The sequence below is a fragment of the Gymnoscopelus microlampas genome, assembly GCF_963454915.1.
Source record: "Gymnoscopelus microlampas genome assembly, chromosome: 22".
Lineage (NCBI taxonomy): Eukaryota > Metazoa > Chordata > Actinopteri > Myctophiformes > Myctophidae > Gymnoscopelus > Gymnoscopelus microlampas.
Window position 1 is genome coordinate 16,312,963 of NC_139959.1, and position 19,948 is coordinate 16,332,910.

General features: G+C 43.5%; 1 protein-coding gene across 2 annotated transcripts in view; it reads left to right on the forward strand.

Moving 5' to 3' along the window:
- sema5a (sema domain, seven thrombospondin repeats (type 1 and type 1-like), transmembrane domain (TM) and short cytoplasmic domain, (semaphorin) 5A) overlaps window positions 1-19,948 on the forward strand; it is a 162,190-nt gene that overhangs the window by 31,276 nt on the left and 110,966 nt on the right. For both annotated transcript variants that reach the window (XM_084048370.1, XM_084048369.1), the window contains one exon: window positions 9,502-9,718. In XM_084048370.1, coding sequence (XP_083904496.1) covers window positions 9,571-9,718 — 148 coding nt within the window. In that variant the 5' untranslated portion in view covers window positions 9,502-9,570. The remainder of the gene's footprint in view (window positions 1-9,501; window positions 9,719-19,948) is intronic.

The window sequence follows — 19,948 nt, forward strand, 5'->3', positions numbered from 1 at the left end:
CCCAACTTACAGAATGGAGTTGAGAGGGTTCAGTGCTTATTATCTATTTATTGCGATGTTTATTCCGATTTGTAACACCTGTTTTTGTGGAACAGATTGGAAGGTGACTGCCCGCACTGTTAGAATATGAGATAACACAGGTTGTGATACAGTATACGGTGTACTGGCATAGGTTGAGTAGGTTGAAATCTCTCTCACTTTCCTCTCTCTCTCTCTCTGTAGATCTGCTATTTCCAAACATTTTAGTACTTTTACTTTTGGTACTTTAAGTAAATTTTGATTACACAGGCTTTTACTTGTAACAGAGTATTTTTATATTGTGATATTACTACTTTTACTTAAGTAAAATATATGAGTACTTCTTCCACCACTGTCGTATTGCTACTTGTATTTAAGTAAAACGTCTGAGTACTTCTTCCACCACTGTCGTATTGCTACTTGTATTTAAGTAAAAGGTCTGAGTACTTCTTCCACCACTGCACACACACAGATATGTGTTTGTGAAGTTATGGGTCAGGAAGCAGTGGTCAGTTGTTCTTACCCACACCAACACCCCAGCTCTGCACCTGGCTGGAGAAAGTGGGAGAGTTGTTTATTCAGCACTCTGCGTTGTGTTTGTGTGTCGGTGTCTGTGTACAGATATCTCAGTCAGTGTGTTTATGCGTGCGAGTACATTTTTGTATATCAGTGTTTGTGTGCTAGCTGGTGCATTTGAGAAAGAGGAGAGAGAGAGAGAGAGAGAGAGCGCATAGAAATTCACGCTTCAAAGCACACACGCACGCCGCTTCCGACAGATATGGGAACGCGAAACAAACAGCCATGTGATCCAAGTGTGCTTTTTAATCTGAGAGGAGCAAACATTGATTCAGAGAATATTGCCCTCAGATCCAATCACAGCGTGCGAGAGCGAAAAGGCCTCCTGTGAACTGACAGCGCGTTTGATGGAGATACCGTCTCTCTTTGTCATCCTCCAGGATATCACCTGACACACAGACGCACAGAGGAGGGAGGTTCTGAGGGAAGATAGGTAGACATAGACGACATGAGACAGGTTCATAGTCAAAATGAGGAGACTAGAACAAACCGAGATGAAGTGAGGAACAGAACAGCAAGCAGGCTGGTGCTTGGCAGGCAGACAGACAGACAGACAGACAAACGGTTGGAGGCAGCCTGGAAAAGCAGACAGTTAACCATTCTGTCCGGGAACGCATCTGTGTCATTTTAAGATTTCTTTGGCTATTAAAAAATAGCAGATCTACAAGCTCATAGCGCGTAGATCTGCTATTTTGAAGAAATCGTGAAAATGTGTGCAAATCTTTGAATATATATCTGCAGAATCCCCAGAAGCAAAGATTTGAGAAAAAATATATATATATTCAAAGATTTTCACAAAATGTCCACAATTTTTCTAGAAAATCTACAAGCTCATAGCACTCTGTGCCGCGCTATGAGCTTGTATATCTGCTATTTTTGAATAGCTCAAAGAAATCTTAAAATTAAAGATGCGTTCCCGGTCTTAAAGGAGACATCCGGTCATTTTAAGTGTTATGTTTGATGTGTGTCAAATCACTTACCAACGTAGAAATGAAAATCGCGTGACTCCACAGATCCCCCTATCGACCCCCACCGTTGGCATTATAGGAGTATATAGGATAGCAGCAATTCGCCTATTTTAACAAATGTAAAGTCTGTTTTTTTCTCCTAGTACTCATTGTGGAGTCCCATGATAACGTAACAGGCGCTAAAACTCCCGACAAGCTAACGGCTAATAACAGAACGAGCTAATGCTGGTTGCTGGTTTCTCTCCCGACCTGGCAACCTGGGGCTGCCATGCAGAGAGATAAGCAGCCCCAGCATTAGCTCGTTCTGTTATTAGCCGTTAGCTTCTCGGAGTTTTAGCGCCTGTTACGTTATCATGGGACTCCACAATGAGTACTAGGAGAAAAAAACAGACTTTACATTTGTTAAAATAGGCGAATTGCTGCTATCCTATATACTCCTATAATGCCAACGGTGGGGGTCGATAGGGGGATCTGTGGAGTCACGCGATTTTCATTTCTACGTTGGTAAGTGATTTGACACACATCAAACATAACACTTAAAATGACCGGATGTCTCCTTTAATGGATTAAGCCCTACATACTTTGTCATAGGACGAATAGTGAAAATAGCCGATATACAAGCTCACAACGCATCGAAACTCGCTGTGTTGTGAGCTTGTAGATCTGCTATACTAGTTTTGTGCTTTTTGGAAAATCACTTGTAAATGACAGGCCCAAAATAGGGATGCCATGTTGAAAGTGGTTAATCATCTAGTCGGCCTGTTGGCCAACAGAGAGTGCAAGCATTTCAAGCGACTTAGTAGGCAGCAGTTGCGCTTTCTCTATACATTTGGGCTCTGTGCTCTATCATGACAAAATGAACACTGCAAGGTACTACAGTCAAAAATAACAACACATTAATGATGGAACCACAGTTTTTAATAAAAAGACTAACTTAAGACATAATTTTCTTTCTTTTTTCTTTTTCTTTGTCCACCTTTGTCCATCTCGAGTGATCTCTGTGTGTGACGGTAGCACAAATCGAACCACGCAGACAAATACACAATTGAAGTAAGATTTTCTCGGATCAAAATGAGAGATAGGCAATTTTGAGGGGGAATCAATCGCAATCACGACTTTATAGTGTATCTCAGCATTCTAAGTGGATTTGGGATTGGGAGAAAAAACTCACAATTTGGGCCTATTACATTTTATTCAGTGGCAGAAAGGGCATTGCGTAAAACTACAAATGGACAGATAGTGAAGGCAAAAAGAAAACATGGTGATAAATTGTGACACATAGACAGTCAAAGCCACAAAGTCAGTTGGAAAGACACAACGCACACACTCACACACGCCCGTCTGTCCGTCATCCAGTCAGACAGAGACAAATATTCCCCTGTCTGGTGTGTGTGCTTTGGTTTAAGGCAAAGTCTGGCCTTGTTTTCCTGGTGTGTTGTGTCCTGAGGGAGAGGAACGCTGTGGAGAACCAACCATCCATCAGCACTACGCTGTGACCCCCATCTCACACTCCTGCCTCTGTTTGGACAGATGGACCATGGCTCTACTACTCACACCTGAATTATGAGGCTGTGTGTGTGTGTGTGTGTGTGTGTGTGTGTGTGTGTGTGTGTGTGTGTGTGTGTGTGTGTGTGTGTGTGTGTGTGTGTGTGTGTGTGTGTGTGTGTGTGTGTGTGTGTGTGTGTCTGTGTCTGTGTGTGTGTGTGTGTGTGCCTGTGTGTGTATGTGTGTGTGCCCGCGTGCGTGAGGGAAGGGCGTGCTTGTGTACGTGTGTGCCTGCGTGCGTTAGAACACATGCATGTGCATGTCAGTGACTTGTGTGTGTGTGTTGATCATGTGTGTCACTGTGTGTCAATGTAAGAGTGCGCGCGTCTCCCTGTGTGTTGGTACTGTATGCTTGTGTGTGCGTGCATGCGTGCATGCGTGCATGCGTGCATGCGTGCGTGCGTGTGTGTGTGGTGGGTGTGGTGAACACAAAGGCGTCATTCATTTGAGCAGCTATTCATTATGTATAGTGTAACTCAGCCAGCATCATGAAGTCCCTCTCAGACACAATCAATAGAGGTGTTAATATGAGCCTCTCTCTTCTCATTACTGCAGGAAGAACTTAATTGATTAGTTAACTGACACCACCACACCTCCCACACTGCAAAGAACTGTGTGTTTATCTGTGTGTGTGTGTGTATGTGTGTGTGTGTGTGTGTGTGTGTGTGTGTGTGTGTGTGTGTGTGTGCGTGTGTGCGTGTGTGGTGTGTGGTGTGCGGTGTGCGTGTGTGTGTGCATGCCCATTTGTTCTGGTCCCTATATGTCACTGTTTGTGTGTGTGATGAATGTGCACGCCTGTGTACGTATTCACGCAGCCCTGCTCCTCCTTTGTAGCTGATACAGTATGTTTGTGCTTGGCTGCTCACAGTGTCTGTGTATGGATGCTTTGTTTGTAAGCACGCATCTCTGTTTGTGTGTATAGCGTGTGTGTGTGCTTGCCTATTATGTGTATGTGAATACTGTGTGTGTGTGTGTGTGTGTGTGTGTGTGTGTGTGTGTGTGTGTGTGTGTGTGTGTGTGTGTGTGTGTGTGTGTGTGTGTGTGTGTGTGTGTGTGTGTGTGTGTGTGTGTGTGTGTGTGTGTGTCAGAGCTATAAAAAGCCTTACAGACACATCTCATGACCTGGGGAGTCGGTTTAATTTTCCGACTTTCCAAATCTACACGTTTTTACCGTGAGCGGTTCTTCAGATCCTTACTGTTATGCTCTCAGTTCAGCTTGAACAATATGTCGCTAGTCGCGTGTGCATAACGGCCCCCATTGCTTTTATTCCAGCACTGTTTGTTTTGCTCTTTCTTTCTTTTGAAGTTGATAAATAGTCTGCTGACTTCGACGGAGTCAATTTGTCTGAACATTAGCCCAGAGCCCCCTGTGTGGCCCTGTACATATACAGTCGGTGTTTACCCCCATGTTTAGGTTCTGCGCAGCTAGGGTTTCCATTGTGTGTGTGTGTGTGTGTGTGTGTGTGTGTGTGTGTGTGTGTGTGTGTGTGTGTGTGTGTGTGTGTGTGTGTCTGATCTGAATTACCGGCATGTTATCCATCACCTGACTTCCAAGGTATATGCATGAGTGCTTTCTTGTGTGGGAGCGTGCACGTGTGCGGTTTAGGTTTTCTTCCTCATACTGTATGTCTTGAAACCGCGTGTGAATGTCTGTGTACAGATATGAAAGTGCGTGAGTGAGTGTGTGTTGCACACATGAGTGAATGTTTGATTAACATACATGTGTGACTTTTATTCTTTTTTAAGATTTGTTTTGGGGCTTTTATGCCTTTATAGATAGGACAATAGACTGACAGGAAATGGGGAGAGAGACGGGGAGTGACACGCAGCAAAGGTCGTCGGGAACGGGAGTTGAACCCGCGACACGCTGTCATTGCAGCCTAGGGTGCCTGGACCGCCACGCCGCGGCCCAGGTTGGGACTTTTATCCTTATTCTGCAGTGTAGCTTTCGCTGCCTCTTGTTGTTCTGTCATTATTTTATACATTTGTATTTTAGTTGCCATTTTATAATGTTTCTTTTGCACTCCCTTAATGCTCTGTGTTTTGTTGTCTTAATGCTTAATGTTGTATGTAAAGCACTTTTCCTTGTTCAAATGTACTATACAAACAAACCATGTCATGTGTGTGAGCGTGCGTGTATGTGTGTCCATGAGCACAAAAGACACTTCCCCTGTGCATTTTGCTGCTGTGTAGAAAAACTGTAAAATCCATTTTTCAGAGTTGAATTAACACTCTGGAGTTCACTGTGTAGCAAGAGAAGATTTGTACGAATACCCTGGAGATGATTTAGAATCTTGAAGCACCACAGTGCGTGAGAAGCTCTCCCAGTGCTGCACCAGCTCCCACAGGACTGGTGACTGTCTGGTGCTACAAAAATACACCCATATATCACAGACAGGACCCATGCAACAACTTATACCAAATGGTTTTTATTTTCCAATCACGCCGCGGGTCTCTGTGTTCGATTACATCCAACCGCACCGTGCTGCCAATGAATGTGTGTGCAGGCAGTAAGTCACTACATCCCAGAGTACTTATCTCTGCTGATAGACAGTAAACTCCTCAGTGTTAAGTTAAATCTGAATAGTGTACACATGGAACCAAATGGTCCTGTAAGGGTCAATTTGGTTTCTTAAGTAAACCCGAGTTAACTTGACAGTAGATGAGCAAGGACCACACCATCAATCAAGACGAGTTTAGTGGATTTATTGGACGAAACAATAAAAATGAAATGAAACAAATTAAGTGTGAGACTTGAGTGCTGAGGTCTTCGATTGCCATCTGCGTTGAGGGGAAACTACGTTGGTGGTCCGCCGTTGCTCCCGCTCACAACATTACACTACACTACACTACGCTACAGATACAGATACTGTAGTAGAGAGTGGAAGAAATTGTGTGTGTGTGTGTGTGTGTGTGTGTGTGTGTGTGTGTGTGTGTGTGTGTGTGTGTGTGTGTGTGTGTGTGTGTGTGTGTGCGCGCGCGTGCGCGCGCTTGTGTCTGACAGGAGGTCAACTGCAGCGTAACTCAGTCAGCGAGGTCAGCAGAGAGCTGAACTTGACAGCACATGGTTCTGTCTGCCAATCCTGTGTGTGTGTGTGTGTGTGTGTGTGTGTGTGCGTGCATGCTCGCCTGCGTCAGTGCGTGTGTGTACATGTGTGCGTGCTGTCAAAGATCCAGTGGTATGGTGGTGGTGGTGTCCTGCCACCCGAAGTTCTGTGTGCATGACTCCGACCTCAGTCTCCGTCAGATACAGCACTTATACACACGCATACTGTACACACACGCACGCGCACACACACACACAAACCAACAAAAGCACTCGAAAATATACACAGCGTCTGTCAGCTCTTATAGCCGGTGGAATGTCATGCAAAACAATAAATATTCTGTCTACGCACATGTTTTCCTTGACAGCGTTACCTCGGTGCCAAGCTGATGATGAAATATGTTCACTAAGTGGATTCAGACATTCATCATTGTAGTAATGCTACGAGACACGACAAGGAGACTGACAAACGCAGTGGTTTATCCATGCAGCGAAAAATGACTTGCTGGCTCACAGCTACGGCAGGCAAAAAACACTGCAAAAACAACAGCAAGACTTAAACACCTTCAGGCAAAGGTTGCAGACAAAGAATCAGCACATGTCGAATGACATGTTGAATAAAGAGCCAACTCACCAAAATTCAGGTGTTTCACCCGGATGAGAGACGTGCACGCTTCTGAACAACATAGCATGCACGCTGACAGCGATGTCTTGTGGCTTGTTGGGAGGTGCCCGCCGTTGCACCCGCCGTTGCACACCGATATGGTATCATTCTATATAACAGTGGTTCTCAAACGTTTTCATGTGGAGGACCCCCAACTTAATATGTATTTGGTCGCAGACCCCCATCTGAAAAAAATGTTTCAAGATCATTTGAAAATAGCAATAATGTAACATATACAGTAGTAGGGTTAAATGTTTTATTTTAAATCAGCTCAAACTGCTTAATTGCAAACCAGTGTTTCTTCAGGAAACCCATAATATGGGTGTCCTGATGCTCTGTGTCTGACATATTATGTCGGACACAGAGCATGATAAACTTGGAAGAACATGGGCTAATAAGGTTTTTCTTGATTCCTGTCACGGTTCTGGTGAGAAAAAAGGGTTTGCAATTATGGCACATAGATTAGACTAAATTTCACAGTTACATCTCATTTCAAAGATACAGAGGGTAGATCATCTTACTAAACGGAGTAATAGACGGTACTGTTATTTTGATGCTACTGTATATTAACTAATTTGGCTGGGGACCCCCTGGAAACCCATTCTAAATTACTCTAAAGCTCTAAATTAACCCTTGTGTGGGCCAATGGCCATTCGTACACACGCTGAGTTAAATTAACACTCAAGTTTTTTTCTGTAGATATACCAAACAAATGCCACCAATGTAATAATTTCTAAACACACAGAGCAAAAGGGAACAAAAAAAACTAAATAACCGTCCGTCGCTGTCTGTGGGTTCCCCTCCAGTGCAAGACAGGTGTTTTGCATTACTCCGCAGTCAGATGGAAAACCCACTTATCCCCAATGCGCGCGCATTTATTCAATGGACTTTGAACGCATTTCACGGGGGCCCCAAGGTAATAGAATTTGCTCAGTGCACAGATGATAGAGTAAACGTTCAATTCAAAGAAAACAAATAAATAAATAAAAGGCGTATACTTCTCATCCAATACCAAGGCTAAAGGGGCCACTCAGACTCCAGAGAGAAGTAGAGCAATATCTCTGCTGAGGCATCGCTCACCACCTTGCTGAATTTGTTGTGTGCACTGTTGTTTTTCCCCCTGCACGCTTTTTTTTTGCCGCAGCCCACAAATCCCCGGCAGGTATGCATTGTTTTTTTGTTTCGTTTTTTTTTTTTAGATTTTCCCACCTCACACCTACTGTACCACTCACACCTCAGCTGTCATGGAGGAGGGCTCATCATTCGTCATCTACAGTACACAGCACCGATTGTCTCTCTGACCGGGCAAAAACTGTGAATATCCACCTCACACTCTGAACGTCGTGCAGACAGAGTTTCACTTCACCCACACATAAAAGGAAAAAGGGAAAGGAGTATATAGGCTATATATGCACTTATATTTAACTGAAAATATATGGAAGCACAATAGCACATAGATATATTTCAAATGGCCATATTCTGTGAAGACTACTTTTCTTTTTCCAGTATGGGTTATACTGTAGTCTGAAAAGCTAAACTGAGCAAATGCTGATAATGTTCTTCAAGCCAGTCGCTTGGTTTAGAAGCACAAACCAGCCTTAAGGGTTTCTAATATCATCCAGCATTTTGGCAGACGTGCCTAAGTGAGTTCAATGGTTTTACAGCAGCTGTGGATCTTCAATGAGGCCCGTGAGGAGTAACATGCAGAGAGAAAAAGACACAAACACACACACACGCAGCTCACAATGTGTATGTGTGCACAGTGCACACATGCACACTTCTCTGCTTCGGCCTTGTAAAAGCCATTCCTGCCAGATCAGATACACTGGAGAGCACATGCGTGTGCACGCAGCCACGCACACACACACACACACACACACACACACACACACACACACACACACACACACACACACGGGCGGGCGGCTGTAGATGAGCGAGTATAGGGGCCGCCTGAGAATCGGAAAGTTGTTGGTTCGACCCCTGGCTCGCCTAGTCTGTGACTGTGTGTCCCTGAGCAAGAAGACACTTAACCCCTAGCTGCTCCCTGCGTGCTGTATGAATGGCAATGGCATCCACTGTTCCTGATGGTTTGGATGGGTAAATGCAGACAAATTCCTGGTATGTGTAAATGCAGTTGGCAAATACCCCAACAACAAGGAGGGGGACACAGTTTATTGTATTTATTTTACGCACGCACGCACGCACGCACGCACGCACGCACACACACACACACACACACACACAGAGACAAATACAGACATCCTCTCATACTCTAGGTGTGTGAAGAATGACAGAACCCTTTCTGATTCATGTTCAAGGGGTGAGAGGTCAGGGGTCCCTGGCTGTTTGTAAAGAGTACAGCAGCTGCCGTTACTCAGTGCGACTCCAACAATATCTCCTTTCCTTCTGCATTATCTCCTTTGCTTCTGCGCTATCTCCTTTCCTTCTGCTCCGTCACGCCTCTCTCTCTCTCTCTCTCTCTCTCTCTCTCCACGTTTTGGAAAGAATTATTTTCCCCGTCTCACAGCATCTTCAGTGAAGCTTTGACTGGACGCTGCAATATGCAGGTGATATACTGTAGCAAGATGTTTCTCGCCTATAGCATTAAATCAAGTGTGAAATCAAAATGTGTAAACTTTAATCTCCCTCTCTGTCTCTCTCTCTGTCTGTCTCTCTCCCAGGTGTGTCTCTCTGATGCTCTTGGCTCCTGAGCCCTGAGGAGAAGTGAGCCAAGCTCCGCCCACCCACTCATGGGACGCCGCATTGCCCAGCATGCACTGCTGCTGCTGCAGTGCATGCTGGTCCTGCGGGCCGGAGGCGTGGCCGGCAGGAGAGGGCCAGTGCTGCTGCCCGAATCGCCCTGCCACAAGGCCGAGCACCCACTCATTCCACACTCAGGTGGGTTTTCTCACAGCACTCTCCCACACACACACACACACACACACACACACACACACACACACACACACACACACACACACACACACACACACACACACACACACACTCGCGCACACACAGCAGTATCCTTTCCGGTAACCTCTTTATCGGAGAGTTTTTCCATCGACATGAAATGTGGAGGAGGTTTTTCATCTCTTTTCCCCGTCGACATCGTCAACCTTTCGTCCCGCTTCCCATCGCACGAACAAATGTATTCTTAAACAACGGGGCCATGGATATTGCAACCACTAATCTTCCTCTAACCCCTTACACTGGATGGTTACACTCATTTTCAGACTCGGCACGTCCCGCAATCAAGATTCATTGTTCCTTCTTTCCCCCTGTTCCACGTTGCTATCGAACTGCCAAACTGTAATGTAAAACTGCAAATCTTTGCCAACAGAAAAAACATCAATAGCAATCAATGCAATTCTTTCTAGCCACCGCAAAGCAGCAAAGTGCTACTGAGCCCTTTCCAGGCCAATGGAGATCCCAGGCTGGGATAATCATATAGCCCTCTGCCTGAGGGGTAATTGACTGGAAGACGAAGGTCACTGCTCAGACATACAGTATACATGCACGCACTCACGGCATGGACCCACGCGTGCATGTGCGCGAAAGTGCGCACACACACACACACACACACACACACACACACACAGACGCACACACACTTCTTTCTCTCATTCTCCCTCTCTCTATTTCCGTGCGCAGTCTTCATTAGCTCATGGATAGTTGGGTTTCGGTCTCCTCTCTCAGAGTCTATTGAGCGTGAGGAGGACCAGGATGACTAACAGTCTGGCTAACGCCATATGCTCTCTCTTCTCTGCGGTTCACACCAGGGGACCACATCCAAGCCACCAGGGTCAGATGTGGTCGATCTGTTTGTATTCCCTACAGTACCGGAATGGGCTATTAAGCCCCAGTGGCCCTAATGCTCTGGATGAAATATAAGGGCGTTAATAAAGTAAAGTGGTCGTTTCGGGCAATAAGCACACGTGGTTCATGATCATTGCACCGTGCTGGGAATGGGAAGAGAGCAGAACGCCATGACTTTCATCACGTTTTATGATACAGTACTGTACATCTGATTGAACCACCAGCTGTGCTGAAGCAATACTTTTCCAAATGAATCAAGTTACTCTACTCTATGTGACCTCAGCAGAGAGGCTGTTTAATCTACATTTGTAGGCCATCGGCAGTTAGCCAACAATAGAATAAGCTTCAGTTCAGTGTCTTGCTCAAGGACAAGACTCTGATTACCAGACAACTGCTCTTATCTCCTGATTCACTACAGCTCCAGGTGTCAGAGCTAAGATATCCTGAGAAGACGTTCTGACAAAACTTTCACAGGAGTGATCATGGTAATCCCCGAATGTACTTGGAAGATAAAGATAATGAGAGTAATGAGAGCGGTCGCAATACAAATAATCACAGTCTTCTTGCCAGCATTGGCGCTGTGTATATCAGTAGTGTTTATTACCCACTTTAACCCTGATGTCCCATTTTTTTTAAAGTTTCGAAAAAGTTTTTATTTCTCACATATTTCACAGGCTCATGTCGGGTTTTATACATTTAGAATAGAAACCTTTTGTATCACAAGCCTTGGACAGCAATGGTGTCATGTAGTGCAGCTGACGTCAGTGGCCTGTGTGCACTGTGCAGCGAAGCCAGCAGCAGTCTCATTACAGACAGACAGCCTGCGAAGTGAACAGTGTCCAAATAATGTTAACAGGCATCTGTCTTTCTGGAAATGTTTTCCACTGCAGTGTGGTTTCCTAGTGGTTTCAGAACAAATCCTTTAGTTTAAAAATGTAAATGAAACTACCTGTAGTTTTATAGGATAACCAGCAAATCGATCGTTTCCCTTTTAATGTGCTGCTTGTTTTGATGTTAATATTATAGATTTCTTGGCGGCCAGCAATATTGGATGTGATACATTATGTTGGATGAATCCAACAGGATTAAGTTGATGTCAATATTGAGGCTTTTGATGTCTTTTGAGTAAATGCAGTTCAGCTGTCACAGCAGTGCACCGTGGCACATCAAAGCAGTGTGCTTTCATCCCACATTAGAATTAAACTTGTATAAGTAATGAATGTGTTAAATCCAATCTGAGAACTGCCAACAGTCACAAAACAGAATGAGCGTGTAACACTTGTAGTTTGCAAAAGGTAGAATAACTCCTGTTCTTGATGACTAACCAATCCTAAAATACAATAACAGATTGCAAATGACACAGTCATTTATGTATCGGCTGAAACCCTTTGTGAAGCAGCAGAGATACTAACCCATGAAATGGAGGATGTGTCCCAAAGGCTTAAAAGGAATCACCTAACTCTGAATCTAAAAAAGACAGTAGCAATGAGCTTTTCAATAAGAAGGAGAATAGATTATGAACTAAACATTAAAATAGATCAAGAGGAAATTGAGGAAGTCAGTGAAGCAAGACCCTACAAATGAACCTGTACTGTTTCAGAATGATCAGATAATATATACTGTACCACTGCACGCAGCCCGACTGTTTATGCATGCCATGATATTTTCCCATATATCATACTGTGTTACTGTTTGGAGCTAGGCCTCACAGACAACTATAAAACTAATTACATCACTTTATAAACTAGCACTGAAAATGAGATGAATACAAAAACATGAAATGGCACCATTGCATAATTCTTAGGAAATACAACATGCTTAGTTTTGACAGTATTATAAAAGTCCTTCATGAAATTGATTTTTAAATGTGTTAATGATCTCGCCCCAGGCCCCCAGCTGTACTTTGTCCTCAGGTGAGAAAGTCAGGCACTAATAGAATCGCCACAAGGGGATCAGCGAATGTCAACTACAGAGTAGCAATGAGCAGCACCACTTTTGGTCAGTCATCCTTTTCAGTAAAAGGGATACACTTGTGGAATGCCCTACCAACTGAAATAAAAAAACAAACTGATCTCAAAATATTTAATGAAAAGGTTAAATACTCAAATACTCAAACCAAAGCTGCGAACATTAATATGTTATGCACGTTTTAAACCGTTAATGTCAGTGCTTTCATAACTGTGTATTTGGGAATGTTATTGTGTTTGGGCTATTGGGAGCTTCATGCATGTGCTTATTGTAATTGGATCATTCTTTCACTTGGTAGATATTTGTATAGAAAGGCCTAACCAGGGACTGGGGTCGCAAATTTGCCTCGGCTAGAAACCCCACATACAATGCAACTGTTTCATGTTTTTATAACTTGATACATTGTTTTTTGTATCGTCCCTGTCAAATACAAATTTGATTATGAGCTGAATGTTTAGAACAATGTAATAAAAAGTGAACCAGGTCGGTATCAGGTCGGGTTCAAACTGAATTTTGTCAGGTTTCGGTCGGGTCAGGCCTTTATCAGACCTAATTAAAGCTCTACCCCAATGGAACTTTTTCACAGCAGCTGAGCTGAGGATAATATTACAAACGGGATGTGATTTGGGGAGGAGGAAAGAGAGATAAAGACTTGAGGTACATTTCTGAAACAGATGTGGTTTTCAGGACTGGAGTGTGAAGGTCATTCCATTATGGGATCGTCTGGAGAAGCCCGAAGGCTGAGCAAAGTGCTGACCAGGGTGCCACAGGGCAGCGAAGCGCTAAGTGACTGGCAGTATGAGAGCACATACTGTAGCGCTCTCTTAACCCGTTCCGGGCCGATTCTACAAATGTCTTCTAAATCCTAACAGTTTTCTGAAACACTTATACAGTATGTTACTGTAATATCAGTGGTTCTCAAACTTTTTCATGTCAAGGACCCCCAAAATTATATATATATGGCCGCGGACCCCCATCTCAAAATATTTTGTTCCAGGGACCCCCAGTAGCAAATTTGAGTTACAAAAGTTCGCTTTAAATATATATATATTCAAAGATTTGCACAAATTTTCACATAAAAAAAAAATAGCAGATCTACAAGCTTGTATATCTGCTATTTTTGAATAGCTAAAGTATGAAATAATGGTTATAGCTAAAATCTGACACAGAGGCGTTCCCGGTCTTAATGGGTTAATGCGTAGAGCTCAACCATGGCCTGGGGGCAATGGGACAGGGGGGAGCTCCCTTAGCAGTCTTGTAAGCCCTCAGCGGGACTTTCAGTTTGTCAAAAATATGACACATAGACAATTTTGGGCGATGTACGTACAGTAGATGGTGAATTTCTTCACACATTTATTTCAAAGTGAAAAAAACAGGAAATCGTAGAATAAGGATCTGAACTTGAAAATACTTCACTGCCAAGTACAGCTGATGGAATTGGCCTTTCTTGCATGTGGTTATACTTAAGCCCCAAACTACAGACACTGTGGTACATGCAGACATACAGTACAATTCTCTAGAGACAAATAAATGGTAAACGGACGTAAGACCCACAGCTTAATATTTTCGTAGTAGGATGGTGAGCAATGATGATGCAATAGGTGAGGAGCTAATAGCCGAAGGCCTGCGGTCCAGTGAATCAGAAGTAAATACTTCTAAGTTAGGTATTAAAACCACAAGAGAGGCACCAAGGAGCCATCGGAGCTGCCAGAAAGATTGTCCTGTGTGTTATTGCCTTGCCACTACCTTTAACATCACACTTTTTACTAGTTGAAGCACTATTTTATGGTTATACTTTGTGCTCTAATGTGCAAGTCACCTCCCCTGCTAAAGAGATGGCTCTCATTTTAATTGTCTCAGTGTTGTCCATGAATCTTCGCTTTTTACGGTTGTATTTTACCTTGTTTTTTAATGGACTTCCTGTCATGGCCTGATGGTTGTCTTGCAGCGTCTGAAAGACCTTGCATTGTTAGGCTGTGCAAAACACAAAGCCTTTTCAAAGCTCGTCAAATTATAGCCTTTGCTTTCAAGCAATGAAGACGAAAAGCTATGAGTCATTACAGAATATGAACCCAAACAAACTGTGTGAGAGAGAGAGAGAGAGAGAGAGAGAGAGAGAGAGAGAGAGAGAGAGAGAGAGAGAGAGAGAGAGAGAGAGAGAGAGAGAGAGAGAGAGAGAGAGAGAGAGAGAGAGAGAGAGAGAGAGAGAGAGAGAGAGAGAGAGAGAGAGAGAGAGAGAGAGAGAGAGAGGGAGGGGGGGGGGGGGAGAGGGAGAGACGGAGAGACGGAGACAGACAGACACAGAGACAGAGAGACGGAGACAGACAGACAGACAGAGACAGGTTTGGCCCTGTCTTTAAATCAATTATAATACTCCTTTGTGAGTCATCAGTCTCCACATACTCCAGTGTAATCCCTGGGTGTCTGGAATGCACTAGACTGCTTCAGATGCTCCTCAGCTGGGCTGGGAGCACTACAAACACATAAATGTATTTGTAGGCAAGCTGCGCTCTGCCGCCCTGGCAAACCCTCGTCAGTTGGACATTCATCTAGAGCTTCACTGTCATCTTTGAAGCAGAACTTGGTCCAAGAACTGTAAGCTGCCCGAAGCTCAGTCCAAGGTCTCTTTGGTGCTTGGCATCTCTTCTGCGCAGAAGGTTGGAACCCAGCATAGATTAGATTCTTTAGTGCAAGGTTCAGGGTTACTGGGAGGCCACAGGATTTAAACAGAATTAGAATGAGAAAATAGAATGGGACAAATGCAAATATTATCTGCTGGAATATGTGGAGCAGTCATAACCCAACATAGAAAAATTAACACTTAACACAGGGCTACTGATAAAATGGATACATTCTGTACATGACTAACTAATTGTTGCAATAGCGCATTGCAGAACATGCTGTACTTTCAGACAGAAGTTCATCCTAGACAGTAGACATAAAGCTCACCGGTTAGCTTCATAATTGCAAGTTGCTTGTTATCAGAATGCTGACAATTCAAATCTCTAAAATGGGGAAGGAGAGTTCTCCTTTTCCCATTGAACTCTTGTACCACTGCCATGCCCTTCATCACCACAATAAATTGTCATCTTCTGTAATGAAGCTGTGCAATGGCCAAAAGAACAAGACAAGCAGTACAGGCCAAGCAGTCACAGATTTGAAAAATAATAGAATAATTACAATAATAACCGTAATCTTTATTTGCATTGCACTTTTTGAAACAAATGTTACAGAGTACACTACGGCAGGATAAAAGCAAAAAGATTAATCGACTAACGTATGTGAGTGTAAGCTTTCTCTACCCTTGAAACTGCACTTCCAGGATGTTACTTTGGATGACAATTTGATACATTAACTTCCGTGTTTAAGTTAAGTCTAAAATAAAACTAGAGTCAAGGTCTCACTGTCTGTGTTCCAGTGAGAGACTTTGTTTGCTTTCTCCGTGGGTGATTGTGGGTTGAGTGTGGAAGGGTGTGCCTATGCATGGGCTTGACCCCACTGGGGATGGTGGTTTCTCTGACTTGGCACAACACTTGTCTGACAGAACTGCTACTGTGGTGAAATCGGTTACTGTATTCAATCTAAAGACCACATTCTGCTTTGTGTGGCGGTTTCAGAAATGGCATGGTTTCACAAAGAAAGCATACTGCACAGTTCAGCATGGGCATTGAGATGTTTTACCTTTAACCTCCACTCACTCTCTGTGATTCCACGAAGGTCTTAATATAGCTGGAGGAAGTGTCCAATGTACCGTAAATGTATGCTTATTACAGCATTTGCAGCCACAGGCTTCACTGCAGCACTTCAAAAAGGGGATATATCACGTACAACGGGCTGATATTCTTTTTGCGCTTTAATGTTTAACACAGTTTTGGGCAGGAACCCCTATTTGTAACTATACCTTTCAGGACGGGAACCCCTTTTGGGGTTCTTGTTGCTATGTACAGTATATAGCAACGTACATTTGTTGTAATTTTTGAATAAATATTTGAAGTTTTTCAGAAAACTTAGGTTAGGATTTAGAAGGTGTTTTTAGAATTGGCCTCAGGTCTAAATGGGTGCAGTACATACAGTACCTGCTGCTATGTTCATGCACCTAATGTCTAACCTCCTGTACCAGATGGATAGAGGATATGCGCATGCTTAAAGTGAATGGCACATCGAGTGGCAAATCGAGTGGCAAAGAAACATGCAAATGAGTTTAACATTGTTTAATGTTGTTTAATGCAATCAGATATGACTTTTCTGTTTGGATGCATGGGCTGTCAAGGCCAGAAAGTATTGTTTTGACACTCAGTAGGCATTCCTGCATAACTTCCAGGTTTGATGATGATGTCACACGCATATCCTCTATATGCTATGTGATATGTAGATATCTTTTCTTTGATTTTTATTTTATTTTTTCCCCCTTGCTCCCCCTGTCCCGCCCTGTTCTTTTTCTTTCTCTTTCTGGAAACGACAAATTGATGGAGCTCACACAAAAACTAATTTCACCCACTTTTTTTTTTTACATCTGTAAACCTGTGATGTGACAATTACGTTGACTCTGATTCTGGGCTATTGGGTGCCTGGTAGCACAGCCATTTAGTTACCCGGGTTTGAATCTGATGTAAAACATGACGGGGTCATGTTTTACATCGCTATCCTTTCTCTCTGCCCTTAGTTTCTTGTCTCTCTACACTGACCTATCTGAAATGAAGCGTGAAAATGCCAAAATAAATCTTTAAAAAAAGAAAAAGAAAAGGGGCTATAAAAGCGCTTAATCCCCACGTCTACCACAAAAAGCTCTTTGGCCAAAGTACTGACTAAGCATTTTGCTGTTATTGCAGCTCAAAGCCCCAGAGATAAATTAATAAAGTGGCGTATTTAACAAGTGTTTTGGGGCGTAGGTTTTAGAGTTTTTTTTTAGAGGCTGTAAACTGTGTGTAAACAATGTCTTCACAAGCCAGTGCCTGACAAAGGGTCTTGTCTCTGAGGAGAGAACCCGGCTTATTTTCTTTTCTTCTTTTTTATCTATTTTGTACATCCATATGACCAAGCTCAGCTTTTATCATTCCTGACCAGCTAACACATCACTGAAGAGGGGAGAGCACATGCAATTCCGAATTCTGTAATAGCCAGGCGCCAATAATTCGGTTTTGGAAATGAAGCCAATGAGGAAGTCATTAAAACGCTGCAGTGCTCATTAATGGCCTAGAGGGTGTCGCTATTTCTACTCATGCTGGTTGCAGAAGAATTAACACTCCATTCAAGTGAATGGCTATTTGGCCGGACGTTTTATTACTGTAGTAAACATTTTCATAAATACTGTTTTCAATCGCTAGTTTAAACTCTTCTTTCAATTACCATGATATGGGTTTTTGTAAATTATGCTCCCATAGATTTTCTAATTGATGATAAAGTAGTATGCTTCTAGGACTTCTACTGGTTCTACTAAGTGAAGACCCGCCAATAGGATTTGTTTCCAAGATGGTGGTTTTGAATTAGCTGAAGTGGCTTCAAAACGGATCCGTAGAAACCAATGGGTGACATTGCTTTTTCCCAGTGTCCATATTTTTTTTACAGTCTATGGCTATAGCGTGCCCTTTAACTGATCTTTTGGGGTTGTTCTTTTTTATTGTATTTCTTTGTCCTGGCTACTAAGACCATGTGATCATGGATTCCAAAACATTGGCTGCATTCTATTCATGTCCAAGGTCAGCTATGTTGTAGTCATGTACATATTTTAATTGCCAGCACATACTGCAGATGGACTGGGGATGGCCCTGCCCATACTTTGTGATTCGTATGTCTTTCATTTGTCCCTGCAATAAAAGTCCCGCATGGTGTTTTCCCTAGCCACACATTTTTAGAAGCCTGAAGAGGTTTGGTCATCTCGTTAAATGGTTGTCCCCTTCGCCTCCCACCTCATCTCCCAAATGACTTTGCTCCATAAGTGTACGTTACATATTTTACAGTGCAGTTATTTGTGTCTCCGCAGTGGTTTGTTCACTCGCCGCCTCAGGGCCATGGCACACAACTTGAATCTTATCTTTTTCTTTTTTCTTCTAAAATACGCTTGTTCTGGTTGCTTGCTAAACATAATAATTAGGAGAACCCTCCGTACATCCGTCTACAAATGTTGTGACCACTTAACTGAATGTTGCCTTTGTTTTACAGCTTGTCGTTAAATTGAGCAGGTGTTTGTTTACTCATTGCATTAGCCAAATAATTTCTTCAAATCAGCTTCACCAAATAGTCGCCATTATTTTCGTGGCCATTATAAAGTCAAATCTGGAGTGCTGGTTTTAACTGCTTAAAAATTGTCCTGTAATACACTCTAGAAGGTTAAAGGACCACTCTGGATTTTGCTGTGTACCACAAGGGTGCAATTACAGTCAATTGGCTCTTCATTTGTGTGTTCGCTCCCTGCCACCCCTATACACTCCACCACTCACAGAGGAGCCATTCACACTGCAGAATTGGTTCCATATGGTGCCATTGTTGTAGGACGTGCGGTGCTATACTGCAGCAACTTTAAGGACTCACAAATTGGAGACTGGCGTGGGGCTCTGAAGCCTCTTGTAAATATTTATACAGCCTGTCATTCTGTCTTTGTGTCAACCGCCCTGTGTCAGAACACTGAATAACAAATGGATCTGGAGTGGTGGAGCCTGAAGACAGCAGCGGTGTATTTGAGGGGGAAAAGAAGGGATTGGGGTGCAGGGGGTAATATGGGTCTGAAGGGTAGAGGGGGGGAGTTTGTGCGTGCGTGTGTGTGTGTGTGTGTGGGGAGCTTGTATGTCGGAATGTGTCTGGCTCCGTGCCATGACTCTGCTCTGTGAGTCCCCCCCCCAATCTATTAGTGTGGTGTGTGTGTTGTGTGTGAGTACATCTCTGTTTCATGCGCAGACGATCCGCTGATCCGCTGTTTGCCTTTTCAGTGGGGTTAAAGATTGGGTCAGTGTGAAAACGTTGTTGCATTAACATCCCTCCTTGGGGAACTCCTAAAATTAGCTATCACCACCCCCCCCCTAAGTCAGCATCTTCATGACTAACTATAGAAATGCACTTGATTAATCTCTGTGACGAAACTCAGCGAGCGGTCTGTCACGACCTCCCCCCCTTCATGCCTTCTCATGCTATGAGCTGCAAAACCCCTAGGGTTCGACTTTGCTATAGTCCTCATTAAAGCCATGCTGCATTGGGAGCCTTGGCGGAGGCCATCTGTGAACTGCCTTGCTTATGAATGCTTAAGAATGGGCCTTGGCCTCGTCATAAAAAGCCATAAATCCTGTGGGTGCTGTTGTGTTCTATTAGAACCCTTTGCACCCTTCTCACACGCCCTGACACACACACACG